This window comes from Colossoma macropomum, unplaced genomic scaffold (assembly GCF_904425465.1).
Source record: "Colossoma macropomum unplaced genomic scaffold, Colossoma_macropomum, whole genome shotgun sequence".
In the NCBI taxonomy this organism is placed as follows: domain Eukaryota; kingdom Metazoa; phylum Chordata; class Actinopteri; order Characiformes; family Serrasalmidae; genus Colossoma; species Colossoma macropomum.
Genome location: NW_023494795.1, coordinates 21604330 through 21631610, shown reverse-complemented (window position 1 = coordinate 21631610; position 27281 = coordinate 21604330). Strand labels below are relative to the sequence as shown.

Sequence of the window (27281 nt, the reverse complement as noted above, 5' to 3'; positions counted from 1 at the left end):
AGAAATCTCCGTTGCCCTCTGCGTACTGTTCAGCACCTACTTTGTCTTTGGGGTTGAGCACCCTAAGGGACCTTCTGTTCCTTGAAGCATTTGTTTTTAAAATAAAGGAGGAAAGATTCCTTCCAGTTACACTGAAATGAGTATTCAGTTCTCTCTGTGTGAGTAGACTTTAATGTTTTATCAGCTGATATTTACTTGTGGTGCTGTTAAGGATGAAGGAGTGCTCACAGTTAAACACGCTGTTTAATTTATGTATGTGATAGGAAGGTTCAACATTTTGTAACTTTTACTGTAACATCCAGTGTAGTTCAGTTTTTTTCCTGTATTTTTGTGTCATATGTTTAACTCAGTACTATAAATCCTGCAGTATTTCCACAGATACCATCAGCACTGTGTGGGCAAATGCCAAAGTTCAATGCTCTGTAACTTTTGGTGTTTTTTTATTTTTTTATTTTTCATTTAGGTCATACATATAAGCGTTTGAATTTAAAAAGGGAGCAGCGACCACCATCATAGGGACAAATGCCATTTCGAATTGGCTGAAGTTGAATTGTTTATATGAATTAACTCAATAAATACAATTATATGCAAGTATAATATGGTCATAATATGATTATGAAGTAGTCTATGCAATAAAATTTACATTTTTACAAGAATTCCACTGTTGTTACAAGCCAAAGAACCCTTTCTGCTAAGAGTGTACCATGTAGGTCTTTTCCACCCTGTGTTTCTGATTTGATTGCTTGTTTGCACACCTGAATACAAATGATTGTTTATTTCTTTTCTCTTTTTTTCTCTCCTTCTAGAGGTGTAGCAGTGATGTAGATTTTGCAGCACTGTCTTTTGTAGAAAAAGAGACACTTAAAAGACACTGGACACACGTAAATATTTGTCAAGGCATCACACCCCTGATAATTTATTGTCCATTTCTTTATAAAGGACTAATGCAATATCGCATTACCTTTACAGACTGAACCTGATAGAGATCACTTTCCATGTTCTGGATCCTCACTTTGCCACTTCCCTGAGCAACAACTTGAAGATCTGCAGGGACAAATAAGAATCATATGAGTCTGTTATCTGTTATCTATTAAACAGCTCTCCCTGCTGAAAAAAAAACAAAACAAAACAAAACAAAAACTGGTCTAAATTTGTCTAAGCTGGTTTAACTGGTCACCCAGCATGGTTGGGTTTTCGCCATATGCTGGTTTTGGCTGTTTTTTTCTAGCAGGGATTCTAAAAATGTTATACAGATGCTATTTTAAATTAATTTATGCTACATTTAGTTACACTTAGAAAAGGACAGAGCGTTATCATATTCCTGTCTCCCTGGAACATGCGTCTGAAGAGGTAAATGATATTTTCTAATGGCTCAAGATGATTTTGAAGCTAGAACTAGATATTTGTTCCCTGCTCTGTGGTTGATGTTTGATTATTTATTAAAATTTTATGTGAAACAGTATAATGGTATGTTCTACAGAAACACTGTTTACACTTACTGAGTCTGTTATATCAAACATTTTGTGTAGAGAACAATACTAATGGAATTTACTACATTTTAAATCTAGTACTTTTTAAAGAACCTACAAATTTTGTGAGAAGCTACTTAAGAGCACATCATGATATTCAGACAAACTGTCCTGCTTAAGAGAAAACTAAACCATAATAAAAGTGAACATACTAATAATCCTTGACGCCTTTGCGGAAAAAAGGCCCCAGAATATTATTTATTTATTTATTTGGTGCTTCTGTAATGGAAAGCGTCTGTCTTAGGCTTCAGGGTGAAATGTGGCGTCCTGTACTTTGGTGCTTGTTGTCTTGAACTCCATTCTAGAAGATGATCTCCATCCTCAGAGTCTCAATTCTGCAGCTTCAGCTCTCACTCTTATTCATCCTCCTCCTCTTCCTCAGACAGGCTCAGGGAGATGGACACACACAGGAAGCAAATAATTTCCTGCTCATTCACTGAGGGCAACATCAGGCCCTTGAGAACTATCATCATCCTCAGTGAAGGAGCTGCATCTCTTCCTGCTGTTGGCCTTCCTTCATTCTGTACCTCTTTTCGAAGTTCACTCTGTCCCCTGAGAACTTCTCTCGTCACTCTGCTGGACAGTGGAGGAGCTTAGCTGCACCACCTGGACCAGTTGTATGGCATCAGTCTGATGGTCTGCAGACGACCGATCTGCACTCTCGATCTGCTGACTGGTGCAGCTCGCTTCCTGGCGTGGTGGGGACATGGCTGAGGAGGAGGGCTTGGCTGTTTCCTTAAAACAGCCTCTGCCATTTGCAACATGGAGCATTCTACAGGAGGACCAGTACTGATGGTGATGCCTCGACAGACAAGCATGTTTCCAGCTTCACTCCTCACAGGCAGTGGTAGAAACTTGGTGGGCCCTGGCTTCTTTGGAGGGTTCTTCACAGTTTTGTGATCTTTCACCCAAATGTCAGGGAAAAAAGAACCACTGTCCTTTCTATAACCAGGTCCACACACCATCAGTGGCCCAAAAGATACTTCTCCATCGTACCTCTTCTGGTAGCTCTCCTTCCCCATATCTGCACCTCAGTAATGATGAGAATAGATGTCACAGAAGGAATGAAAATATTATTTTTTTCTCAGGAGAATGCAGAAAAAGAAACTTCACTCCGATGTGCAAGTTCTACATCTGTTGGATTCTTTTTCTAAAAAAGGAAAATCGGTGGTGAAAAAGATGCATTTGAAAGCACGTGCTTTAAAACAGCGAATACGGTCTACTGTGACGAGGAGTCAAACACATAATGCCGTCTTCTGTGCAGGTTCAACATTTATAACCCCTTTCTCATTATGACGTCACCAGCATGTCCATATTTGAACATACTGCATGAGCAAATAAGACAATCAGCCAGGAGAGGGCGCACGTCATAGTGGTTTCCGCAGAAGGGAGCACAAGTGGGAAGGGGTACCTGTCAATCATTTTCGACTTCAAATAATCAAATACAGCACTTCTGTTGTGAATCACTTTTCCTTACACCAATGACCAACTGGAGTTTCCTGTCCATCATTATTTACTGCAGATTTCACAGATCCTCCAAAAGAGGGCAGTAACTGTCGTGCGATTGGATAAAAGCTGATCTATTGAAAAAAACAGGGATGGAAAAGGTGCTGCATTGAACAGCGACAAAATCTTCTTATATTTTCATATTTTAGTCATAAAAGTCCACTTTTTAAAATTTTCAGTAACAACTATTACTTTTGGGCTCAATACATTATATTTGTGCTGCTTTATCTCTTATTATGTGAAGATGGACAGTAGCGGCAAGAACTGCAGAGAACCAAGGTATAAAAGCTAATTATTCAGGATGGGGAGATTTCAGAGCTGGTGGGTGGTGAGTTGACAGGATGTTAATTTAAGTTACTCAGCTAACGTTAGCATCGTTTGTAGCATACTGACTGTCAGGACTGTGTCACATTTAAGACAAAAAACTTTCGTTGGTTTTTATTTCATCACTATCTAGCCACCTTAGTGATAATCTCAATATAGCATATAATAATAAATAAGAGATACACGTAAGAAAAGAAGAAGATGAACATTAACAGATTTTAGAAAAAAAAATGTTACACAAAGGCAATGCTTTGTCACATGCCAGCAAAAAATGCCACACAATTCAGTTTCTTGCAAGAAGTGCCCACTTGATCACAAGTTGTACACCAGAATGCCCCACTATTCATAGGAAAACACAAGGAATATCAGCTTTTTATGGCCCACAATTGTTTGTAGATTCAGTGGATAACTGCACAAAAAAAAGGAAAAAAATAATAATTTTACTACTTGAATCACTATGCAAAAATGAATGTAGTTAAACCACCAGCAAGCTACTGCAAAATGTAGTTCAAAATGTAGTTCAAGTTTAATTAGATGTAGTTCACTACTCCTCAACACTAATGGATACACTGTGATTATTTTTACTATAAAAGTTAAAGTGCATCATATTATATAATGTAAACAGTAACAGCTGAGTAGCAAATAATATTAACCATATTTTTATTATATTATTATTATTATTACTACTACTAATAATAATAATGATAATAATAATAATAATAATAATAATGATAATAATAATAATAATAATTACATACATATATACATTCTATAAATAATGTGTGTTAAATTGCTGTTTTGCACAGCCCAAATAAAATTATTTAATGATAATCACACATGCTCAAAAATGCAAAACTCAAATTCAATGTGTTTTCTTGCCATAATACATGGACCTATAGATACATGTCTGGTTATTGGTTAACACACACGCGCGCGCACACACACACCCCACCGGGGAATTTCCGGGTTATATCTGTAGATATAGTAAGTCTGCTACTAAAGCGTAGTCGGAGCCCCTCAGTCCACCACCACCACCCCCACCCCTACCCCCCAGTTTCTTATTTCAATTTCTCAAAGTTGGCAACACCATTATCACTACACATAAGAACTCACTAAGTCAGTACATTTCGCACTGAACCAACCTGAATAACCTTGTTTACTTCTCACCCCTTAAAAATCAGATTTCTTCGCAGTTTTCAGGTTATTTTGTAATGTAAACGTGCTCGTGGTGTTTGTCCTCTCTTCGCCACCGTACTTCACCGACTCTCAAACCTACACGTCGGGATGTGATTGGCTGTGGAAGGTGAAGCGCCAATCAGCGCGGGCCACGGTGAGAGAGCGAGGACAGGCCGGAGCGGAGCAGCTCAGTGGAGCGTCGCTGCAGGAGCGGAGCGCTATAATCAACTTAACTTAGTGCAGCGCAGACTTCAGTTTGCCGGTGATACCTGAAAAGAACCATGCGAGCTCTGCTGGGTAAGTAAAGACCTAGCTGACCTATTACAATGCCTTTTATTGTTTAATGCTAATGCTAATTTGCTAACAACTTCTCTGTGTCGTTGGAAACGTTGATATGCAGAAATAGGAGAGTTATAGATGGCTAGTTAGCCGGTGGCTAATTCCTAGTAGGAACATTGCTTCAGATGTACAACATGACTGTATTCTGGACATTCTGAAAGCATATGCTTATTCTGACTATCTTAATTTCGTCGACTGAAAATCAGAGAAAGGATTAAGATAAAAGTAGCTAGCTAATTTTGCATTTTTCTCACACTAGCTAGCTTACCAGCCGTTCTTACTGAAGTGTAGGCACAGCTACAATGAACGGGACGAAATACAAAAGACAGATTGCAGTAACTCACCACTGGAGCAGCTGGACTCTGTTCAGTTTAGATTTGCTTAAAGGCTTTATTTGAAGTTTTTTTTTAATACTAAAGTTGATTATATTCACATCAACCGTTACAACTTAATCAAGATCAAGCCTTACTCTCGTAGTAAATGCTTTAAAATCTGATGTCGTTTTTTTGTAAACATGTGTCACTGTACCTTTGCACTGAGTGAGGTGCGTTGTTTACTAATGATGGACTGGCTAGAGATCTGTTAAGCCGTTTATGCAAATATGGATACGTTTATGTACTCCGTCAACCGGCTGTTGAGTTTTCTGTCTATTTTCTCTTTTTCACGTTGGGCCCAGTTTCCCAAAAGCATCTTCATGTCAAGACAGCCTTAACTGGTAGAGCGAATGTTCACTTGGGCTAAGATGCTGCTTGGGGAAACCCAGGCCTGATTTCTCTGCTGTAATTTCAGTACTTTTGGAAAATGAACCGTGTCTCTAAGGCTTTCCTTTCTTGACCTCATATTTACTTTACTTCATTTAGTAGATGCTCGTATCTGGAGTTATTGTGTTTAATGCAAACAATAATATGACGTGCTCAAGTAGTACTTGATATGAGTATTTTATTATGTAGAATTAAACCTGTAACTCCTGTTTTCATGGTTAATTTCTCTGGGCTGACACTAACTCACTGACTACCTGTTTCAGGTGTGTTGGTGTGTTCTTTGACTGTCCTCTCTGTCCATGGGATGTACTCTGCCAGTGATGATGTGATTGAGCTCAATCCTTCGAACTTCAACAGGGAGGTCCTGCAGAGTGACAGTCTGTGGCTGGTGGAGTTTTACGCCCCCTGGTGAGTTAAAAAGACAACACTTGTTTTATTTAAATGCTAGTAGCTGATTAGAATAAATGTAATGCTGATATGTATTTGCATAATACCTTTAACATGCAAATCACCCATTTAAAGATGCTGAACGCCTGCTTTATGTGTTCCATTACATCTTATGGCTTATTTCAACAGGTGTGGACACTGCCAGAACTTGGCCCCAGATTGGAAGAAAGCAGCCACAGCATTGAAGGTGAAATTTGAATGTTTATATGATTCTTACTTGACTTGCCTGGATTATTTTAGAAATGCTATATATGTGTACTGTAACCTAGAGAAATCTTATGCATGTGCACTAGAATCTAGCCAAAAACTAAAGAACTAAACTGAAACCGTTAGCCAGGAGAGTCAGGTTGGTTGATGTGCATTGGGGTCTATTCTGGAAAGCCGGATGTAATTGTTCTCGTTTGCTATACGTTTTATGATGCTGAAATAATAATTGTCTGAACTCTTTGCTGTAACACAGGGAATTGTTAAAGTTGGTGCTGTTGATGCAGATCAGCACAAGTCACTGGGAGGCCAGTATGGGGTTCGTGGATTCCCAACCATCAAGATCTTTGGGGCCAACAAACATAAGCCTGAGGAATACCAAGGTACAAATATCTCTTTACATGTGGATAAGCCAAAAAAAAACACACACACACACAAGAGAAAAGTTTATGTCTGTAACTGACCACTCCTCTGGCATTCACTTGTGCTTCTGATTCCCTGGTGATTCAGAGTTGTGACTTGCTTCATTTTCTTGCCTACAGGTGGACGCAGCAGTCAGGCTATCGTAGATGCAGCTCTGAGTGCTCTGCGTTCTCTAGTCAAAGACAGACTAAGTGGAAAGACTGGAGGTTCAGACTACAGTAGACAGGTACTGAAGTCTGCATACATATTAGCGGGGACGTGGCCAAGGGGGGTCATTCAACCTACCACAGAAAAACAAAAGCCCAAAAACACCAAAAAAAGAAACATTAAATTAAATTATGCTGTACCATACAAGCTCATATCACTGCTCTATAATTTTGGGACTGAAATTACAGACAGATAACTTAAGAGTTAGTTGTTAATAAAATAACTTATGTATATATAGAGAGAACAGCAAAAAAAGATTCAATTTTCAAACTATGTAACAGTGTGTTCACAATCAAGGAGAGAAAGTATATCTTTTTAAATTTTAGTGTTCTTGCTAATTCACTTCATTTTATTAGCTGTTTTGGGGTGGTTAGCTTGCTGAATCCACCATGTCAGTTGTGAAAAATAAAGTTGGAGCTTTGAATTTTCCTTTCCACCTTAAATGGTGCACCATGTACTGGCAGTCAGAAGTAATCGGTGCACCATGTAAGGTGGAAAGGATAATTCAGATAAGAAGCTTGTGAATAAGAAACCAACTACAGCAAAGATGTAAAAACAAATAAACTAACTTAGCGCTGTCTAAAGTAACGTTATTATTAGAGTCTAAAATTTACACCCTCCAAGAATCACCTGATTGTCTGGCTAGCACTTACACTGAGTTCGGAGCAGAAGTTCAGTATACTGCAAGTGTATATAAGGCTCCAGATGCCATCCTATTATTGCTGAAATCAGTAAATAAATACATAAATAAAATAAAAAAAAAAAGAACACAACAAAAAAAACCTGTTTGGGAATTAAGTCCTTTTGTGGGTAGCCTTGTGTTATACAGTGGCTCATTTAGTAGAGGTTTTAGCTTGAAATCTGGCTGAAAATGGTAGTACTCTTTACAGACTATAACAGACTATTACTGTTCACCATTAAAAATTTATAGGTATCAGTTTTTTTTATTTTTTTCAGTGAAATTGGTTACATTTCCTAAATTTGAGATCATTTTATGATATATAGTGATATATAGAGTCCTGAGAACATTTTGTTACAGCAGACGCTTTACTGAAGTAACTATATTTTGCCCTTGCCCTCTTGTTGTTATTTATTTATATATATATATATATATATATATATATATATATATATATATATATATATATATATATATATATATATATATATATATATAGATATTTTTAAAACAAGGACAATGTAAAGTGCAAAAATCTGCTTGAAGACAGGAAAAGTCCTGTCTAATAGATATGCTTAATAATGTAATAGTAGTATTAGGTTAAAGGCCAATCTACATCAGATACACTGTGCTTGTAATTAATAAAGCTTTGCTTTTCGAAAGAAGGCCCACCTCTTCTAGCAGGCTAACTACGTCCCTGATGTTTTGCATTCTCATCTAGGTTTATTTCATTTCTTATGTTGCCTTTCTGCCAATTTCAGAGTTCTGGTGGCAGCAGTGGTGGTAATAAGAAAGACGTTTTCGAGCTGACTGATGATAACTTTGACCAGACGGTTTTGGACAGTGATGATGTTTGGATGGTAGAGTTTTTTGCACCATGGTGTGGACATTGCAAGAAGTAAGTTTGTCAAATTATTTGCATAGAAATCATAATAATTTTAATACATTGAAGGCCATGTAATCCCATATAGGTTAAAATGTGTTAACACTTTATTTGAAAGCCACCTACATAAGGGTGTGCATAAGCACTACATGACTTTTAAAAATCATGACTTTTAAAAAACTTGAACAGCTTATGTCTGTATCTGCAAAATTACATAAAATGGTTTATTAGGTAAATTGGATTGTTTTGACATAAAGGACCTTCAATTGACAGACATTTGTCCCATTTATAATGCTGTTATGAAGTGGTTGTTTTTATAATCTGGGTTTTGGGTTTTCATCTCTAATTTGATATTTTCAGTCTGGAACCTGAATGGACAGCCGCTGCTACTCAGGTCAAAGAACAAACCAATGGCAGAGTGAAGCTGGGAGCTGTAGATGCTACTGTTCAGCAGGGCCTGGCAAGCCGCTATGGGGTAATTCTGATTGATACCATTGTTTTTTTGTTTTTTTTTGCTAAAAGAATCAAAAGTTACATCTTTCTTAAAAACTGTTGACCCTGTAAGATTTAGTATGCTACCTTTACTGTCACTGTCTTTAATCATTTGTACAAAATACATAAATGCTTTTGTGTTGTGTTGTTTCAGGTATTTCTTAGTCTTGCTAATACTCATTAACTTGCTTCATTTTACAGATCAGAGGATTCCCTACCATTAAGATTTTCCGTAAAGGAGAGGAGCCAGAAGACTACCAGGGTGGACGCACTCGCTCAGACCTTGTTGCCCGTGCCATGGACCTTTACTCAGACAACGCCCCTCCTCCAGAACTGCTGGAGGTCAGGCTGTCTATCTGTGCATCCTTCTACAGTTACTTTGGTTTAAAAATTTAAGCTATTAGGGGAAAAGTATTCCCCCACTCCCCATTTGATGAAAACAGTTGTTTGAGAATGTGAAACCATTTTACTTTTCAGATTCTGAATGAGGACATCTTGAAGAAAACTTGTGAGGACCATCAGCTTTGTGTGATTGCTGTGTTGCCTCATATTCTTGACACAGGTATGAGTAACCTATTTTTGATTTTTGACCTTGTTTATTTTCATGTAAGGTGCAGTTTTACACTAAATTATTTAGCACACATATATGCATTTGCGGTTCAGCCAATTATGGCCATAATATTAGTAGAACTGGTATTATTTCAAATATCTAGGAGGTTATAAAGCATTGTGTCTTTTTCATATTCAACTAACAATGATTTACTAACTCTGTTTCTTCTTGTATGTGTAGGTGCAGCAGGTAGAAATGGTTATCTGGAAGTGATGATGAAGATGGCTGAGAAATACAAGAAAAAGATGTGGGGGTCAGTATGTGTTTTGTGCCTTTCTATGTGGAGTACAGGGTCAACACAAGTCTTGAAGAGGTTGAAGAGGCATTGTGTGTGCTAAACTTGTACTAATTGACAGTCCACTAAAAAAAAAAGTCGACCACTGTTCGAATACAGCAGACACTAACATGCTTTGTTTTTTCATTTCTTAAAGCGGTATTAAGACGCATTTAAGTTGATATTTTAAAAATTGTGCTGCAATCCTGGAATAGTCAGTAGGGCTAAAATATTAATCCTTTTTTATTTCAGAATTGAGGAAATCTAACCAAATAACACAGCTTTTCAACTGCCTGTGAATAAGTTATACCAAGTAAAAGCAACTAAAACACCCATGTGCTCTGTACACGACAACACAACCAACAGGCATACTTGTGCTTTTTATTCAGCATTCAAGCCAGAACAAGTGGATATTCTTGTGTTCTTTGCCAGAATAGCATGCCTGGACCGTAATTTATAGAAAATAATGGCAATTTGAATTAGTCATAAAATTGGTCAGAAAAATTAGATATTTTCCCAAAATTGTTCAGTCCTAATAATCAGGATGATTGGTATCATCTTGTAAGAGAGATCATTTGACCTTAAGAACATGATGTTAATGAAACATTTTTATACTAGACGTTCAAATAAAAATGCATTTGTCTCTCATACTGCAGCTGGCTGTGGACTGAAGCTGGAGCTCAGATGGAGCTGGAGTCCTCTCTGGGGATAGGTGGTTTTGGCTACCCTGCCATGGCAGCTATTAATGCTCGCAAGATGAAGTTTGCTCTTCTGAAGGGCTCATTCAGTGAGACAGGAATCCATGAGTTCCTAAGGTATTCATTCATTCATTCAGTTCCAATATTTAATCACATTAGGCCTCTTTCACCAACCGTTCCTAATAAGAAATTTCTTCTTAAAACCAATGTATGCAGTCTTTACGAAAATTCTGATGTTCATTACCATTTTCTTATTTGAGATTTCTTCTTAGGTAAAAACTAAATTTACACACACCAAGAGCACAAAGGTGTGAACAGTTCTGCAGTTTAAGAACACATGAATCTGACAGACTTTTTCTTAGGACCTTTCTCAAGATCAAATTTAAGAAAAAAAAACTTGGGAAGATAGTGGTGAATGAGGCCTATTGTCATTTAAGTGTTCTTATAGGATCTAGGATATCTTACTGAATCCTCTTTGTCTCCTCATAGGGATCTCTCTGTGGGACGTGGCTCGACTTCCACAGTAGGAGGTGGAGCTCTGCCAAAGATCCATGCTGTTGAAGCCTGGGATGGGAAGGATGGAGTTGTGAGTAGAAGTGTTTTTATTTATTTATTTATGTATTTATTCCTTAATTCATTCATTCCCTCCCCTCCTTGTTTTCTTCGCCTTGTTCCATGTGTCATCTGGTGTTCTAAAAGGTTACATTTAGTTTTACGAGTGAGAAATTCTCCTCTTTTTTTCTTCTCTCTCTCAGCTTCCTGTGGAGGATGACATTGACCTGAGCGATGTGGATCTGGATGATCTGGAGAAGGATGAATTATGAGTTGGTTGGCTGGGAGGGCTGGTCTAGTTTGGTGTCAAGACCGCACAGACTCAGCCCATAACCCATCTCTCCTCTCCTGTGGATGAGGGGAAATCTAGGACATTAAGTTACTGTACACTCTTGAAACGAAGTCGTGTTGCTTTTAACTTCTCTCCACTAGTTTGAAATGAGGGGATCAGGGATTAAATCATGGTTGAACTCAACTTTGTCTCACACACCTCCTTTACATTTGATTGGCTGGCTGATTTGATCTCCCAGTGAGGATGATAAGCAGGTTTATGTAATGTCACTTTTCTCTGTCCAGTTGTCCTCTCTCCAAAACACACAGCTGCAAAATGAGGTTCATGCTTTTTCAGTTCTGATAAAATCTCACCCAGAATACTTTCCTAAGCTGCATCTTTCCAGTGACATCCATTTCTCTGCCAACACTGAATAAAATAGCACATTTGACAGAATGAGTTAGCTGACACATGGACTTTCTCTGTCTTTAGGGAGTGTTCTTAAGAACAGGAAGCACTAGTTTACTGAATGTAAGTTTATATCCTAACTTACTGCCATGTATGGGTAATATCTTTAGAGCTGAATTTTGTAGATAGCCCTGTTCATTTTCATTCTCCCCATCAATGTGACATACTTGTTTTTTCTCAAATATTTCTGAGAAGGAAGTCAATGCGTCAGTACCCCCGATTTCCACTGTGTTTGTGCTGGACAGGGAACAACGTGGGAATTGTGTAGATTTTTCTTACACAACTTTGTTTTGATGTTTTTTGTTATGAAAATAAAAAAAGAACACAAATGAACTGACTGAATTTTATTATGGATGTAAACACCAATATGACATACTTCAAACAAGTTTCACCTTTGTGAATGTTTGTGCTCTAAACTATTTTAAATAATGGCTTATTGATGCCTCAATATGCAATTCATACAAATGAATATGCAACGTTCAGTGGGTAAGCTGCGGTCCCATACTTTTCTGACAACAGTACGGCTGGATATTCCAATGCTAGCTACACGGACACAGCACTGTAACTTTTTATCACTACACCTCTTGCTTACCTCAAATATAATTACAGAATCACAACACAAATGCTAGTTTTGGCAATTCACCCATGACAAAGCATAATGTATTGGCAGATGTCTAAACTATGAAAATACGCAAGCTGGCAAAAAGCATTAATTGTCCAGACACTAGATGTTTTAACAAGTCTGAAACAAGACTAAACACTGAAAGATTTACTGTACTATGTCCATAAATGGATGTAGATTAATTCCAGAACCCCATCGATCATGCACCTGTATGTCATCAGGATTTTTGGACTCTGTCATGCAAGTGGTACTTTACTACGTGCTGCTTATCCATGCATGTTTGCATATTAAGTTTAAAATAAAGAACAACTTGCACATGTGGCATATCCAGAATGGGACCTTTTAAGACTTTTCAAAAATGACTGGTTATTTTATTTCAAGATGTACAAAAAATTGCTTTTCAGGGCTCTGACTTATCATTTCACTGTGGAATTATAAACTGAACCAGTTAAAATCTGTTACTCTGACATGCAAAACTACAGCTCGTACACTGCTTGCCTTCTGAAAATCAAGGGACACAGATCAGGGAACAGTAGCCACTTTCACCACAACCTCAAGAATGTACTATGAGTGGGCGAGAACCATAAAATGACAGTTGAGTGCATCTGAGTAATAGATTTTGTTCAGACTGTGTGATTTACATATGCGTACTCTACTGTGATCGATGTAGATCTGTTACTCAAATGCAGCCCATGTCTTGGAGAGCAATAAGCTGATCTTCCTGAGGGCATGTGGCAGGGTTTCCTGTGAGCGCTGCTGCTTGGCTACTTTCAGAACTGGCGAGAGGAGCTCTGGTCGGACTGCAGCAGTCTGACGATAGAGGGATCACTCTTGGCACCTTTGATGAACTCCTCAAGGGAAAGTCTCCCTGCAATATGTAAAGAGGTTAAGGGTTAGTCATTTCATAACCAGTCTGGGGTTATTTCCACATTCTTTTGGGCATAAAAGCTAAATATTCTGAACGTACACCAGTGTTCCTTTGTATGTTTAATTTCTAATATGTATGCTAAACAAGCAGTAGCTGCAGTTGACCAGTTACAAAGACCACTGTACTCTCTTAAAGAGCCTATATTATGAAATAACATTTCTTTCTCCCATTTTTGAGGTAAAAGAGTTTGATACAGTATGTAAACATTGCTACAGTTTCAAAACCATTCATACCCTTCACTCCCCAGTCTATTTAGGGCATAAATGAAAAATAAGCTGCAAAAGGTCATGAAAACCAGTACACTTACTTATAACCACCTTTCCAGCCTACAGCTCAGTCATGCTGAAATTATGCTTTTTGAACAATACAGGGCAGCCTATCCATAAATTCATGGCATCTGGTTTATTTCACTGCCACAGTTGACAGCAAAAGTTGGGAAAACAAACAACATAATATCCACTTCTCCCAATCGAGGTTTTATGTTAGTTTTAAAACTAACAAATTCATTTCCATTTTCATTGCTTTTTTTAACACAAAAAATGTATTACACTTACATAATTGTTCCTAAAATCTGTTAAAATTGTGAAAATGCAAAAAGTGTTGAGACTATGTTCCCCCCTCCTGGTTTAGCCAGTTTCCACGAAAGTAGGCCTTTCCTCAGCCTGTCACTATCTTGAAATATTAGCAGACGATTAACTGCCATGTAAGTGATAGCAATTTAATTGTTTTTTCTTGTTCACTGTATGCAGCCAATAAAGTACAAGCCTAAAGTGGCCAAACTGGCCTTCTCACTGTCCATACTTAGTAGCTCCCAACAGATGACAGACAGCTTGAGCTCAAATAAACATTACTCACCGCTGCCCTCTAAAGGCCATACAGCACCAATGAGGAGTTAGACTTTTTTTTAAATGTTTCTGTTTTTCCAAGATCCACACCTGTTTATTCTGTTTATTGTGATGTAAACATATGACTATGAAAACTATATTTTAAAAAATCTCCTCTAATAATTGCAATGAGGAGATTATGTAAACATTGTGACAGGCCTAATCTTTCATATATCAGGCAATAAGACCACAGTTCCAAGAGAACATGGCGACAGCTTCCCCTACAAACAACTGTCCACCCGCTAGGGTCAGATACATCAGTATAATCAATGGAGAACATAGCCTTGTCCAGCTCCTGATTGGAGGACACTAAGCACTGGACTCACAGATGTCAGACTAGTTAAGTAATATTTCACAGGAGAGAGAGGAACCCTGGTGTTTTCCCTCTCATTTGCAGCCAGTTATGTCCTTGAATGTCTGAGGCCACAGACAGCAAATGGTAGCACAGCTGGGACTCCTGTCTGAATCTCAGCTGTAGGCTGTATGTGCCCCTTAGTGTCTTTGCTGAGATACTTACTGCTGACTAAAGGGTAAATGCTCAAAAGATATAAAATTCTGTTACCTTAAACCCTACTTTAAAGTCTCAGGAACTCTCAGGAAGCACAGACTAAAACGAGTCAGATAAGGACAGCTCACCATCGTTGTCTGTGTCCATTTGTCTGAAAATCTTGTCGGTGCGTTTCTCAGGGGTTGACTCATCCTCTGGCATCTTCATCACTGATGACACCATCTTGTAAATAGCCTGTGGTGTTTGAACAAAAACATCAACTGGTTGTGCTTTTAACAGTAATGGCCAGTCATTATTATTTTCTGAAGTTCTTTTTCTGTAGAATATTCTCTGAGTATGAATGATAACTATCTATAGAGAGTCAACAGGCTTTTTTTAAAAGTGAGGAACAGAGCCTTTGTACTTAATCACCACTTTTGGCAGGAACATATGGCCTGTGGAACACTTGATTGAGGAGATGTGTTTATTCAGGAGGGCTATATCGCCAAACATTCAACTGAGCCAATATTGATATGGAACAAGCTGCTCTGGCAACGACAACTTACAGAGCAAATACAGAAATGCAAATAGAGGAATGAAATAAACAAAAGAGGAACGAAAAGGAAAGCAGCAGGACACATGCTTGGTTTAGAAAAAGAATAAAAATCATAACATTTCCAGAAGCTTCTCAGAGTATTTTTTTCATAAGTACTAGACTTTATCAGAAAAGCTTTTTCTGAAGCAACAAGGGTTATTAAAATCTTGTGCTGATGTGCTTATCAGAGAAGAATAAACAGCACGATAATTACATATATTTCATCAAAGCAGCTTCTTTGTAGCCAGTACTCTTCTCTCACCTGTACTATCTCCAGCATCTCAGCCCGGCTGATGTATCCGTTTCCATCCAGGTCATACATACTGAAGGCCCAGCGGAGCTTCTGCTCCAGGCCTCCGCGTGACGTCACACTCAGTGCAATGATGAACTCCCGGAAGTCGATGGTGGCATCACCGTTGGTGTCAAATGTACGAAAAACATGCTCTGCAAATTTTGAGGCGTCCCCATAAGGAAAGAAGTTGGCATAGATTTTCTTGAACTCCTCCACAGTTAAGTGGCCAGTAGGGCAATCTTTGAGGAAGCCCCGGTACCACTCCTGCAGCTCGTGGTCTGTGAACTCTGTGTTTTCCCGCAGGTCATTCAGGACTTCAGGACGCAGTTTGCTGTTCTGTTTACCCATGATGGAACACCCCTGTGGACTGTTCCAGAACTCCTCTGGTCAATCACTCCTGTGCCTGGGTTTCTCTCTCTGGACATACAAAAAGGTACATTATGAAAGAACAATAGTAGACGTTTCAAACACTTGTGCTGCCTTTTTAATATTTCCCTTGCAATACAAAAGTTTTTTTGTTCTTTCTTTTGTTTTCTGGCACACAAAGATTCAGCCAGATGGAAACCGTGTTACCCTAGCGAGATGAGGGAGTGGAGTTCAGTATCCATGGATACCATTTAATACCTTATTAAGGTGCGAATTTATTGATTTCTTGATGGTGGGGGGTAACGGCCATGTGGGAGAAGAGACAATTCTTACAAAAGGTCACGACTGGCACTAAATAACCTAGGAAACCATCAAGACAGTGTGAGTTACCAGCCAGACAATAAGAACCCGCAGTCCTAACTGTATGGTATTTTGGTGCCATCCCGCATAGACTTGTATTTGTAGAATGTGAGTGTGTATATGTGGGTCAATGACATAAGAAAATAAATTATTAAGCACAAAACATGTACACATTACATAAGTTGTTGCAGTTACAGCTTTAACCTAATTAAGCAGTTCAACTTCTCATTTTTTGTTTAAATATATATATTTTCTCTGGTTGCCCCAAATGACAATGACCAGTTGTGCCACCTGACAATATTAAAAATAGATCAAAAATCACAATCAGTAGGTTAAGTAACATTTCTTTCCCCAAACATGAATAATTATTTACCCCATAAAGCATTTTTCACTACTCCATCTGAGGTTGTACAACCTGACTTGGTAAAATTCAAAGGGCTAAGGATCTATTAAGAACACTTGGGTTTTCTTTATGATGCCCACTCTTTAAAAGCATGTCAAAATAAAAGTCCTTTGATAAAAAAGTGCTGCACTGTATGACACTTAGAAAAAATCCGTAATTACAGATCAAAGTTTTTCAATGAGTTGAATACTTTGAACCTGACCTGTTTTGCAGTTCTAAAGGTTTCAAACTGAAAATCATACCAATCAATTTTATTTAAAATTTTATATGACTACCGTTTCTAATAGTTTACTTAATCAGCATATATGGTTGGATGGTTGCACCACCTGACATTTTGAGACATAATAAAAATGTACAAATACCTAAAATTAATTCAACTTTGATGCACTGAAAACATATTCACATAAATTACTTAATATAACATTGTGAAGATATATGTCTTTATTAATATGTTTATTTTATTATTTAATAGTAAAATAATGGACACCAAGAAGTGCACATCATTTTACTGACCCATGAGTGTGCAGAGGGCAAGAAGACAAGGTACCATGCTCCTCAAATCTTCTGCGTTACAGCTCAAATCTTCTGCATTCTACATTCTTCAAGTTCAAATCTATGAACCCCATACAGACACTACATCAATACTTCTAAAGTCTATTAATTCAGATGCCTCCTGTACATCTTTTGCTTATGCTGTGCCAACTTAAATTCAAGCAGCTCCTGCTGAAATGACACTGCCTAGATTCGTTCGCCTTTGCCGGTTTACCACCTAACCCATGAAGCTTTGTATGAAAGGACTGAAAAACTCAGGAAGGGTTCTAAACATCACACCATTGTCTTGCGCCATTTGACAGTGAAAAACAAATCCTGGATCTTTCAGCACCAGTGAGAATGTGCCATGTGCAGCATTCAAGAACTGCTGAAAATGCAGGATCTGAAGCTAACAGCCCTGGAGGTCCAGCTGTGCCAGCTGTCTAGAACATCTGGAGGCAGACCTGGCTCCAAGGAGACGTGAAAGATGAGAGTGAGTATGCAAATCCACCATTGGTCTTCACAGCTACATGAAGTGTTTTCCTTTTTCTCTCTTTTTCTTGGAGGGTCTTGTTTAACATGTATGTGTAAATGATAGAAAGACTGACTGTATTTTCAGATGCAAGCTAGGAAAAAAAAAATAAATCCAAATCCAAATAGTATCCCCCCTCCCCCCGGTCACAAAGACCCAAAAATAAATAAACAAATAAACAAATAAATTACACTGAGATCCCAGTTTCCTAGGCAGCGGGACAGAGGTGTTCGAATAGCATACATGAAATTATATGGAAACCACATAAGAGGAGAGGTGGCTGGCAAAATTTAATGATAGGTTATATAATTCAGCCTACACCCTCCAGTTAACCCATAAAAGCTTTATTGGACTGAAAGAGAAACGGTCATGTGTGCCTGTGTGCTCTGTCCTGTCCTCTCTTCTTTCCATGTTTGTCTCTTGTCCTTAATGTCTTACTTATTTACAATTTTCTATAATCGGATTTGAATCAATCTTGACGCATGTCTGCTGTTGCCATGGCTCTTGCAGTCAGTACAGGATTTGGCGTGACAACAACAAATGAGGCTAGGTATAGTCCTAATTTTGCTGGCAGGAAATAAACTCCGCAGAAGCAGAAGATGTACTGTGCCATTTTCTTGTTTCTAAGACAGAGTGTTTGTTGTATGGCTACGCACAGCTAAAAATTGCTGCTCCTATTAAAAAAAAGGCCCTATTTTGCACTTTGCACAGCTAGGCTTCTTATCCTTGAATGAGCCGGGACTGTTCGTCCTGCACTACAGCATCAAAAGATGGCATGATTAAGACACAAGACTGTATTTGCAGCATTCATATTTTTTTCCACAGTGCCTTCTCCAGTAGTTTCACTCACTCTGTTATCTGAACAGGAGCATGATTACATACATCTCTTCCCTAGAATGAGAGTCACATGTAGCTGCTGGTCAGGTCCTTGGCAGCCCAGAGACAGACATAAACATGGGTGGAGTTTTCTGCTCCCTCCTCCTTTCCCACTAACACTCAGCAAGCCACAAGACACCCAGAACTTTCCAGTCAGAAGAACAAAAATGCAGACTCAAAATGGAGTCACATGGAAAAAGTGCCAGGGTCCCCACAGGCCCTATTTTAGTTAAAATAACAACGTCACAGAGGTGGCGCAACTATACAGCTGAAATTTAGGCAGATGTGTTCCGTATGACTCAACATCAGAACGGAACTCAGTATAAAATGGATGAGGAAGTCGAAAATAGACCACATTTTCTGAAGTGGTCGTGTAAAAAAAGCTGTTCATAGCACAAAATTTGTGTGGGGAAAAACACAGAGCATCTACTTGTGACTGCACATCTAATCACCATTTCTGAGCAAGCATAGTTTGTAAAAAGACCCACTACAGATCCCTGGGAGTGGAAAACAGATGTCATGCTGCCCAAATTTCCCAGGATTTCCCAGGATTCTGCAGTGACCTGTGCCTCACAGGTCTCAAGCCTACCGTTTTATAGGTGCTGCCTTTGCGAGCAATGCAAGCAACATAAGGCTTGTAAAGCTACATCTCTGCAAAAGCAGCTTGCAAATTCCATATGTGTTCCTACTATGTACCTTTTGGTTTCAACAGACAGAAATGATGTTAACCATAGCACAGAAAGTCCCGTTCAACGCCCCCTTACCAAAAATGGCTTGTTGTGCTTTCCAATAACACTGCAGTGAGTAGAGTTTGTGTTTAGTTATTTGAAAATGGCTGCATTTTGATACTGTTGATGCATGCTTGAGATTTTTTTCCCTCTTTCTATTTAGGAATAATAATCTGTTTACATGATGCATGCTTGAAATCTTTTGCTGAATGACCATTTTGACTACACTGAACCGCATGTTTTAAGTCTCAGTCACAAGAGATTATGTGTCAAAAATATCAACATGACTAAATATCTAAAATATTCCGCCGTGCAAATGCTCTGTTTTTTTTTGGGTGCAACTCGTAGATTCAGTGGTAAAAAGGTCTTTGTTTTGGTAGTCCAGCCTCTAGAGTACAACGACTGAAGCAGTGCCACTCTCTAGGCCATGAGTGCATGTCTTTGTCACTCTGTCTCCGCTCACAGCAGCCCACATTCCAAGCGCATAGTCCTCCTCCATGTTGTCCGTGCTAATAGGATGTTCTTTTGTACGCTGCCACCATCACGCAACATGCATTTCCTAACCAGTCTACTGCACGAGTCAAATCTCCCCTTTAAACTACTGAGCTCCACACTCCAACAGAACGTCCTTAACTTTATTAAATTAATACTTCTGTTTTTTAACCTAATCTCTATCATCTGTATCTATCTGCATCTGCACATAGTTCACTACCCGGTACGTGTAAATGAGTCGAAAACCGATTGACCAAAACTCACTTATAATAGAAGCCAAAGGGCAGGTGCTTAAAGAACATGCCCACTGTCATCATTGTCAACAGGTTTTCGTTTTCTAATAAACAAAATAAGTAAATTATTGCACCAGGTAATTGACTGTATACTACAAATGCAGCAGATATAGATTAGATTTAAAACAACTGTAGCATTTCTTTAACAACTACAACACTACGTAATCCTGTTTCTTACCTACTACGAAACCTACTTCCAGAGTTTTCTGTCCTCCTACTCAGGCACACTTCCACCACAGGCGCTTTCACTGGAAACACAGTGACACACTGTGTGGGTTTGAACACGTCAGCTGCCTCGGTGCAATTCTCCCGGTGGCTGTACAGTAGCAGGGAATCATCTCTGACCCATCATGCATAAAACATCAACTCCATTAACCTTTTTGTGTTTGCATCTGTGTTGAGCCTCATTAAGTCCCCATCCCCAAAAAGCAGGGTAACCAAAATCCATCCTGACAGGTGTCAAAAGATCAGCAGCACAGAAATCCAATGTCTTTCTCCTGCTCCACTGGACCATAAGATGTCACTAAAACAAACAGCTCACACGCTCGCCCGTCAGAGTTCTGGGAGTTTTTTTTCTTCCCCAGAATAGATTGATGTCAAACCTAGCGTCGAAAGGTCGTCTCATAAGTTTTCATTGACTGCTCCAGAGAAGTGAATAGACTGCAAAAAAACAATGTGCCTTATGTTGACTGCATCTGTCAAGGCTGTATAATAAGAAACTGATTTGTCTCATGTAGGCCTGAGCCAAAATAAGCGCAAAGGGTCAACTAGGCTCGCTGTAAGGTTGACTGCATGCCTCTACAGGGACTTAATTGCTTAAACATGAGTAATCGACCACTGCTCCTGTTGTGGGGACATGCTGTGACCCCTGAGGTGACCTCAGCACAACAGCAATTAGTCACAAATATGCCTAACAAACAATGACATAATACAAGGTGCAATTCAATAGGTACACAAAACTGCACTCTTTTCTAAAGCATCATTTTTGATAACTAATATTGTTACAGCTGAATTTCTTCTGTCAGTGAGAATTAAAAGTGATGAGTGACAATAGAAACACTGGAAGTGGAGCACAGACTGTGTTAATCACACCTGCTGCATTACTTAAATGACACCCCGCCCTATTTTATGAACAGATTTCAAAGGCGCAGGAACATACTTCATAGTATCAACATAATCTCCAAGCTGACCTCATAAATCCATCTGAATTGGATCATTAATGGATAAATACGTTCACGCCACACCTACCATCCGCCCTTCACTGTGCATAACAGTTAGAGATTATGATTATGATAAAATAAAGATATTGGGCTCACTCATATTTTCATATTTGAGTTAAATGACGTTGGTTTAGAATTTACTATTCTGCTAGAAGTTAAAGCTAAAGGCTAAACACTGAACGTTAAGACAGGAAAGTGCCCTTTCACTGACAGGTGGTCGAGCATAAATTAAAAATACAGCCTATAATTTTGGTATGAACTTAAAAGAAACGTCAACTTACCGTGAAGAAGTTGAAAAGAAGCGAGCGACACCGTTTTTTGACCAAAGTAGGCTTGGTCCGTCTGGCTTATGTTGGAGGAGAGGAGTGTCCTCAGTTAGGCTAATGGAAAAAACAAGTAAAAGTACACATACAACCTCCTGTAACTACGAGACTTTCAAAGTAAGCTATCCTTGAAAGTGTCCGTCAGCCTAGAGAGCTTACCGCACGCTCTTTAAAAGGCTTATCTGACAACACATCAGTATCTTTGACTCTTCAGAGAACAGAATCGACTCCATCGTTTCTCAAACAAACACTTGTAAGCCCATCATCGCTGAGGCCAGCAGGAGGTATCCGACACCCTACATCTCCATGCTCGGTTGTCAATGGGCGCGTCCAAAACTATTTGTAGGGGGAAACTGCTGACATATTTCATTACATTACCCATTTCTCTTCGCCAGTTTATTTTCGTCAAGAAAAGATGTGAAGCTCACTTTTCTACTGAATGCTGAAATATATTTCGTTCCTTAAAAATATTAAAAGATTTTCGCACAGACCGTCGCGCCAGTTGAGAAAGCCTCCTACTCCAGTGCGTGGTTCAGTCCATACACTCTCCGTTGTCGTGACCATGGAAAGAATATTTTTGAGTCAACTGGAAAATGAAAGTGGTTTCTTTGCGATACTAAATAGTCCTTAAAATACCAAATGATGATAAATTGGTCTGATTTCTTAGCGGTTAATTTTCTCATCGATAGCCTGAACCAGCAGTTTGTTCTCCCTCTCGGTTCATTTGTAATCATGTTACAGTACATTAGACAGTGTAGGGTATCAGAGAGCTTTAACGTTAACTGGTCACAGGCAAATCTTCTCTTTCTGAAACTACGTTTATCCACCAAGAAGCCATGATTTTGAATTTGTTCTGTTTGGTTGCTCAGCAGAGGGCAGTAGCTACATTCAGCTCCAAACTACTGGAGGAGGGCAACCTGGAGGAAATGGATCCTATCTTGAGAGAGAGAGAGAGAGAGAGAGAGAGAGAGAGAGAGAGAGAGAGAGAGAGAGAGAGAGAGACGGCCCGATGGCCTGCGTTGGTCATTCTCTTTTTACAGGTGATGACTGACATCTAGACTTAATCCCAATTCAGCAAAGTTAACCTACTTCCTTCCTTTGCCACTTCCATTATTTTAATTAAAACCTTTTCATTGGGAAAATGCACACTGGAGGGGTGAGCAACCTTTTTGTGGTACTTTGGCTAACTAATGTTATGGATGAGATTAGCAGATGCTGCCCCGTGTGAAAATGTCACAGTGAGCGCGTTCTTTAATCTGAACTGGGATCAGTCCGGCAAGTTGGTAAATTCAGAAGGTTTCTGGTGAGCTCCACTAGGGGGCATTACATGTTGCTAGTCAGATGTTGGACCTGCTGAAACACAAATGGGCAGTAAACATCTCTGTAACAGAGGATAACTTTTCCTTTTTTTTCACATGCATCATGTAAGTCCATATTTTAACTATAGTATGTTAATCATATTAGCTTTATCACTATGTTTGATTTGTATAATCATGCTGAAAAAAGCCCACTGGAACCATAGGAATCCAATCTGAATGGCTTAAAGGAAAATTTTCAGAGATTTTTCAGAATTTCTTTACAATTCAAGTGTAAAGATGTAAACAAAGTCATTCGAAGTGGTTTGATATGAAATGCTCCATTCTAGAGAAACTAGACAGAATTTTGTCACAGTGGCGGTGATAGGAACCAGACGTCTGAAAAAGTTGAATGCCTCTAAAATGTTAAAGTGATTACATGTAATTGTTATGAATGCTTTGCCTAGGCCCTAAGACCTTTTATGTTGGTTTTAAGATAAGGGTTCGGCATAAAACATAATTTTTCAAATCCATTCGTTGTGGAGAGCTACTTGATGGGTGGAAAATAGCACCCAAATAAAGCTTTTTTTCAGATTCACCACTATTTTACTCCATACCAGCATTCACTCCATACCATACAAAACTCAGAAAACACATGTAGGTTCATTGGTGGTTTTGGATACACTCTTTAAAAAGATGTTTTTTCGAGGGTTTTTTAGTAAAGAAAATGGTTCTACAAAGAACCATGAACACTCAAAGAAATCGTTGTGAAAATCGTGAAATCATTCTTCAGATTGATGGAGAATGTGTTGTTTATAGTTCAATTTAGCACCTCAAAGTTTCTTCTGTTATTACTATGTCAAGCTCACGACAATAGAAGAACGCTTTTCGAAAAGATAGTTAATAGAACAATATACAGCACATTCTCCATGAATCTGAAGAATGATTTCACCATGCAAACAGCCATTTAAGCATGCAAATGGCTCTTTGAATGTTCATGTTTCTATATAGAACCACTGTCTTTACTCAAGAACCCTTGAAGGACCATCTTTTGTGTGTAGTAAATAGAATTGCTATATTTGTGTTGTATTGTAGTTGGTATAGTGTAGTGGGTAACACCTCTGCGTTGTAGACTGGGGTTCAATCCTCTGCCTGGGTAAGCACCCTACACTATACCAAAAAGAGTCGGGCAAGTCTCCTAACACTACCTTCGCCTACCTGTGTAAAAATTGATCAAATTGTAAGTCGCTGTGGATAAGAGCGTCTGCCAAACGCCGTAAATGTAGAATTCTGACTCCTCGTTCCTATTATCACCACTGTAAAGAAATCTAAGTTGGTTTCTCTAGAATGGAGCATTTCACATCAAACCACTATGAATGACTTTGTTTACATCTCAAAGATGTATCATGCAGACATTTAAAAAAAAACGGTACAACCTCCGCCCCCACTAGTTTCCTGTAGAACACCTTTAGGTCCCATTAATCCATAATGCATCTAAAATTTGATAAACTATTAGAATCCTTTATATTATGATGCCACAAAATTGCATTTCTTGCCATTGAAAATCATCACAAAACCACAAAGAACCAACAGAAAACTTTAATGGTTTCTATGATTTTTCTGAAGTGCTCAGACTGTTTTTGTTTCTGAATAATTCAGCATCCTTACAAGACCTTTGAATTCACTTTTTTCCCACTCAATTAATCAGTTCACGTGCAGCTGTCTCAAGCACCCCAGCATATCTCAGACAAACATCCTTAGCCGGCCTCTGATAGAAAAACAACAACTAACCTTTGACCCTTTTCTCACCAAAGGGAGAAATGACTTTATCCTATTTTTAATTTTAAAAGAGCATCTATAATCTTTATTGGCTGATATCAAGCTGCAATATATACACTATATGCTATAGACCTGGCTACCTCACACAGAGGGCTAATGTAAGTTTAAGGACATGGTCTGACGCTGAGTCCAAAAGCACAATCAGTCCCTACAATTATTGATCACCTAAACTGCTCATCAGTCATTCTGGGGCAATGATCCTTTATGAGCACTGCATGCTGGCCTGCAAAGGTTTATAAGCAGTTTATTATTTAGTGCACAATTCACATATGAAAACTTCCAAATTATTTAAAAATGTATTTTATTTTGTTTAAAGGTATCCAGAGAGAAACCAGGAAAACACCAAAGCTTGTTAGCAGATGTTTTCATCCTTCATGCATATCACTGCCACTTAATATGCAGCAAATGTCTCCAGCCCTCCTCCTGTACGCCTGCCCTCCTCCAGAGCCTAATTTAACACATCCAGTGAAGTGGATCAAGGTTTTCAGGAGTGTGTGAATCCAAGGGTGAGGTGTGTTAGATTAGTGTGTGCTCTCCAATAGTAGAATAGTTGGCTGCAAAAAAAAAAGGAAAAAGAGGAAAATTCTAGTGCAATGACAAAGCATGTCTAATTAATAGATAAATAATTAAACAGGAAAACTGGCACATGGAGGTTCTGGAGTTTAGTGTCATTGATTTTTGTTTCTGCATTTGTTTATGCATCAGCATTGCCAATCAGATTGCAAGCTCATGTCACCGTCTCTCTTCAACATCCAATAGGGCACCAGGACAAAGTTGAGAATTATTTGTTCATGCTTGATTTAAATCAATGTTTGAATTCTAAGTTTGAAACTCAAATAATCTTGTCAAACATACAGTGTTGCACAAAATGAGAATATTCCGGATGCACTGTGCTGTGTTAATGTAATGTAATAATATATTATGTCCATAAGAACAGATTCTGATGATTTTGTAGTTCATGTGTGCACTGACCTCAAATGAATTTTTAGTTCATGTAGTCATGCAGTGATTCCAGACAATTCCAGTCTGATTACAGGGTACAGTTTGTACCATGTACGTAGGTAATTTACTTAGCCAGCTGACCGACATTAGCTCTTTTCAGTGATAACAATCATTTGGATTAGAGTTAAGTGATTAGAGTGGAACTCTGACCACTGCTGTCTTTTCTGTATCTTTATGATGTACGAAACACATTCAGTGTAGACCTGTACACATGCCACTTCTGACACACACACACTATTTCATGATTGACAGGGTGGTGTAGCATAGATGATGTGCACCATTTTAGCCATATCTTATCTATGTTACACTGTATACCTGTTTGATTCACAGAGTACTGTTGCTGGCTATACTATCAATCTGCTAGCCTGTACTGGGTCATTCTACAGAAACATCCATTTTTGTGTCCCTAGCCTTTACAGATATATTACACTTAAAAAACATGTTAAGGTTACAATTTTTTTACATTTTCAAATAAAACAATAAGTTATTTTAACAATTACACCGTCTTCAGCCATCAATTTAGCAATATTGGTTTTTAAGTCAATTATCTAGAATTCCAAGCACCACAGAAGTGCTTGTCCCCACAGTCAGGTGTAAAGGTGAGTGCCATATTTTGAAGAAAATAACACATTTTTCTGCAATTTTAACTACAGTAATCTATACCTGACTGTGGAATATGTAAATTAAATGACATAAAGAAAACAAATGGCAAATAAATATGATAAAATACATAATGAAAGCTGTTGTCCCCAGGAGATGTGTCACTGGTGTTACCGCGTAACAAAAAATCTCTTATTTTGGAACAAAAATCAGACTGATGACATCACTTGACTTCCTTTTACCTGTTTTCTGAGGATCTATGAAAAAAGCACATGGTAAGTCCAACGTCTTTTCAGTTATCAGAAATATTCTCATTTAGCTCATGATTTCATATGAAGCTTTTAGTTGAAGTCGCTGATATGACCTACTTTATTCTTAGTGAAATTGTGAAAAAATAGAATACAAATGAATTAAATTACATATTTTAGTGGATGTTCCATGATTGACAACATGTGGTTTGATTCTCTGTAGCAGCCATTTTGTAAATGCATTTTTCATTAAAAATGTCTCTGGTGTTACCTTTCTTATGTGTAACACCAATGAGGATTGGTAACACCAGTGACACGTATGGATAGATAGAAAAGTGGATGTTTCTGTAGACCCTACTCTCTACCATGAGACAAAAAGGGATTTTGTTAATGCCTAGAAGACTGAAAACTACTGTAGGTTATTTTACAAAAAAATATTGATGTACTGCACAGTACTGTGCAAAAAGCACCTGAAAAATTATATTTGAAAAGTAATTTATTTGGGCAGCAACCATTTACTTG

At 38.4% G+C, this 27281-nt stretch overlaps 2 protein-coding genes across 3 annotated transcripts; one reads left to right on the top strand and one right to left on the bottom strand.

Moving 5' to 3' along the window:
- The first annotated feature begins 4691 nt into the window (after positions 1-4691).
- Positions 4692-12172, top strand: pdia6 (protein disulfide isomerase family A, member 6). The gene is made up of 13 exons (XM_036581837.1): positions 4692-4832; positions 5899-6043; positions 6212-6269; positions 6543-6669; positions 6829-6935; positions 8357-8493; positions 8839-8953; positions 9172-9312; positions 9448-9532; positions 9761-9833; positions 10511-10669; positions 11042-11138; positions 11308-12172. Exons 1-13 carry the CDS (start codon positions 4817-4819, stop codon positions 11374-11376), a joined length of 1329 nt encoding a protein of 442 aa, XP_036437730.1. The 5' UTR covers positions 4692-4816; the 3' UTR covers positions 11377-12172.
- Positions 12173-12811: 639 nt separating this feature from the next.
- On the bottom strand, positions 12812-22038 carry hpcal1 (hippocalcin-like 1). 2 transcript variants are annotated; one of them, XM_036581838.1, is made up of 4 exons: positions 21734-22038; positions 15622-16068; positions 14914-15019; positions 12812-13333 (listed from the first exon to the last, which is right to left on the bottom strand). In XM_036581838.1, the coding sequence occupies exons 2-4, from the start codon at positions 15997-15999 to the stop codon at positions 13236-13238; spliced, it is 582 nt and encodes a 193-aa protein (XP_036437731.1). In that variant the 5' UTR covers positions 16000-16068; positions 21734-22038; the 3' UTR covers positions 12812-13235. The 2 variants fall into 2 exon arrangements, with proteins under 2 accessions (XP_036437731.1, XP_036437732.1); XM_036581839.1 differs by lacking the exon at positions 21734-22038 and adding an exon at positions 20411-20744.
- Positions 22039-27281: the final 5243 nt, after the last annotated feature.

Excerpts from the sequence above, each read along its gene's own strand:
- hpcal1 (XM_036581838.1), bottom strand. The coding sequence starts at position 15,999 with ATGGGTAAACAGAACAGCAAACTGCGTCCTGAAGTCCTGAATGACCTG. Across the intron at positions 15,020-15,621 it reads AGATGCTGGAGATAGTACAG|GCTATTTACAAGATGGTGTC; the intron begins GTGAGAGAAGAG and ends CAAACACCACAG. Across the intron at positions 13,334-14,913 it reads AATGGACACAGACAACGATG|GGAGACTTTCCCTTGAGGAG; the intron begins GTGAGCTGTCCT and ends TACATATTGCAG.
- pdia6 (XM_036581837.1), top strand. Across the intron at positions 6,270-6,542 it reads AAGCAGCCACAGCATTGAAG|GGAATTGTTAAAGTTGGTGC; the intron begins GTGAAATTTGAA and ends GCTGTAACACAG. Across the intron at positions 9,533-9,760 it reads GCCTCATATTCTTGACACAG|GTGCAGCAGGTAGAAATGGT; the intron begins GTATGAGTAACC and ends TTGTATGTGTAG.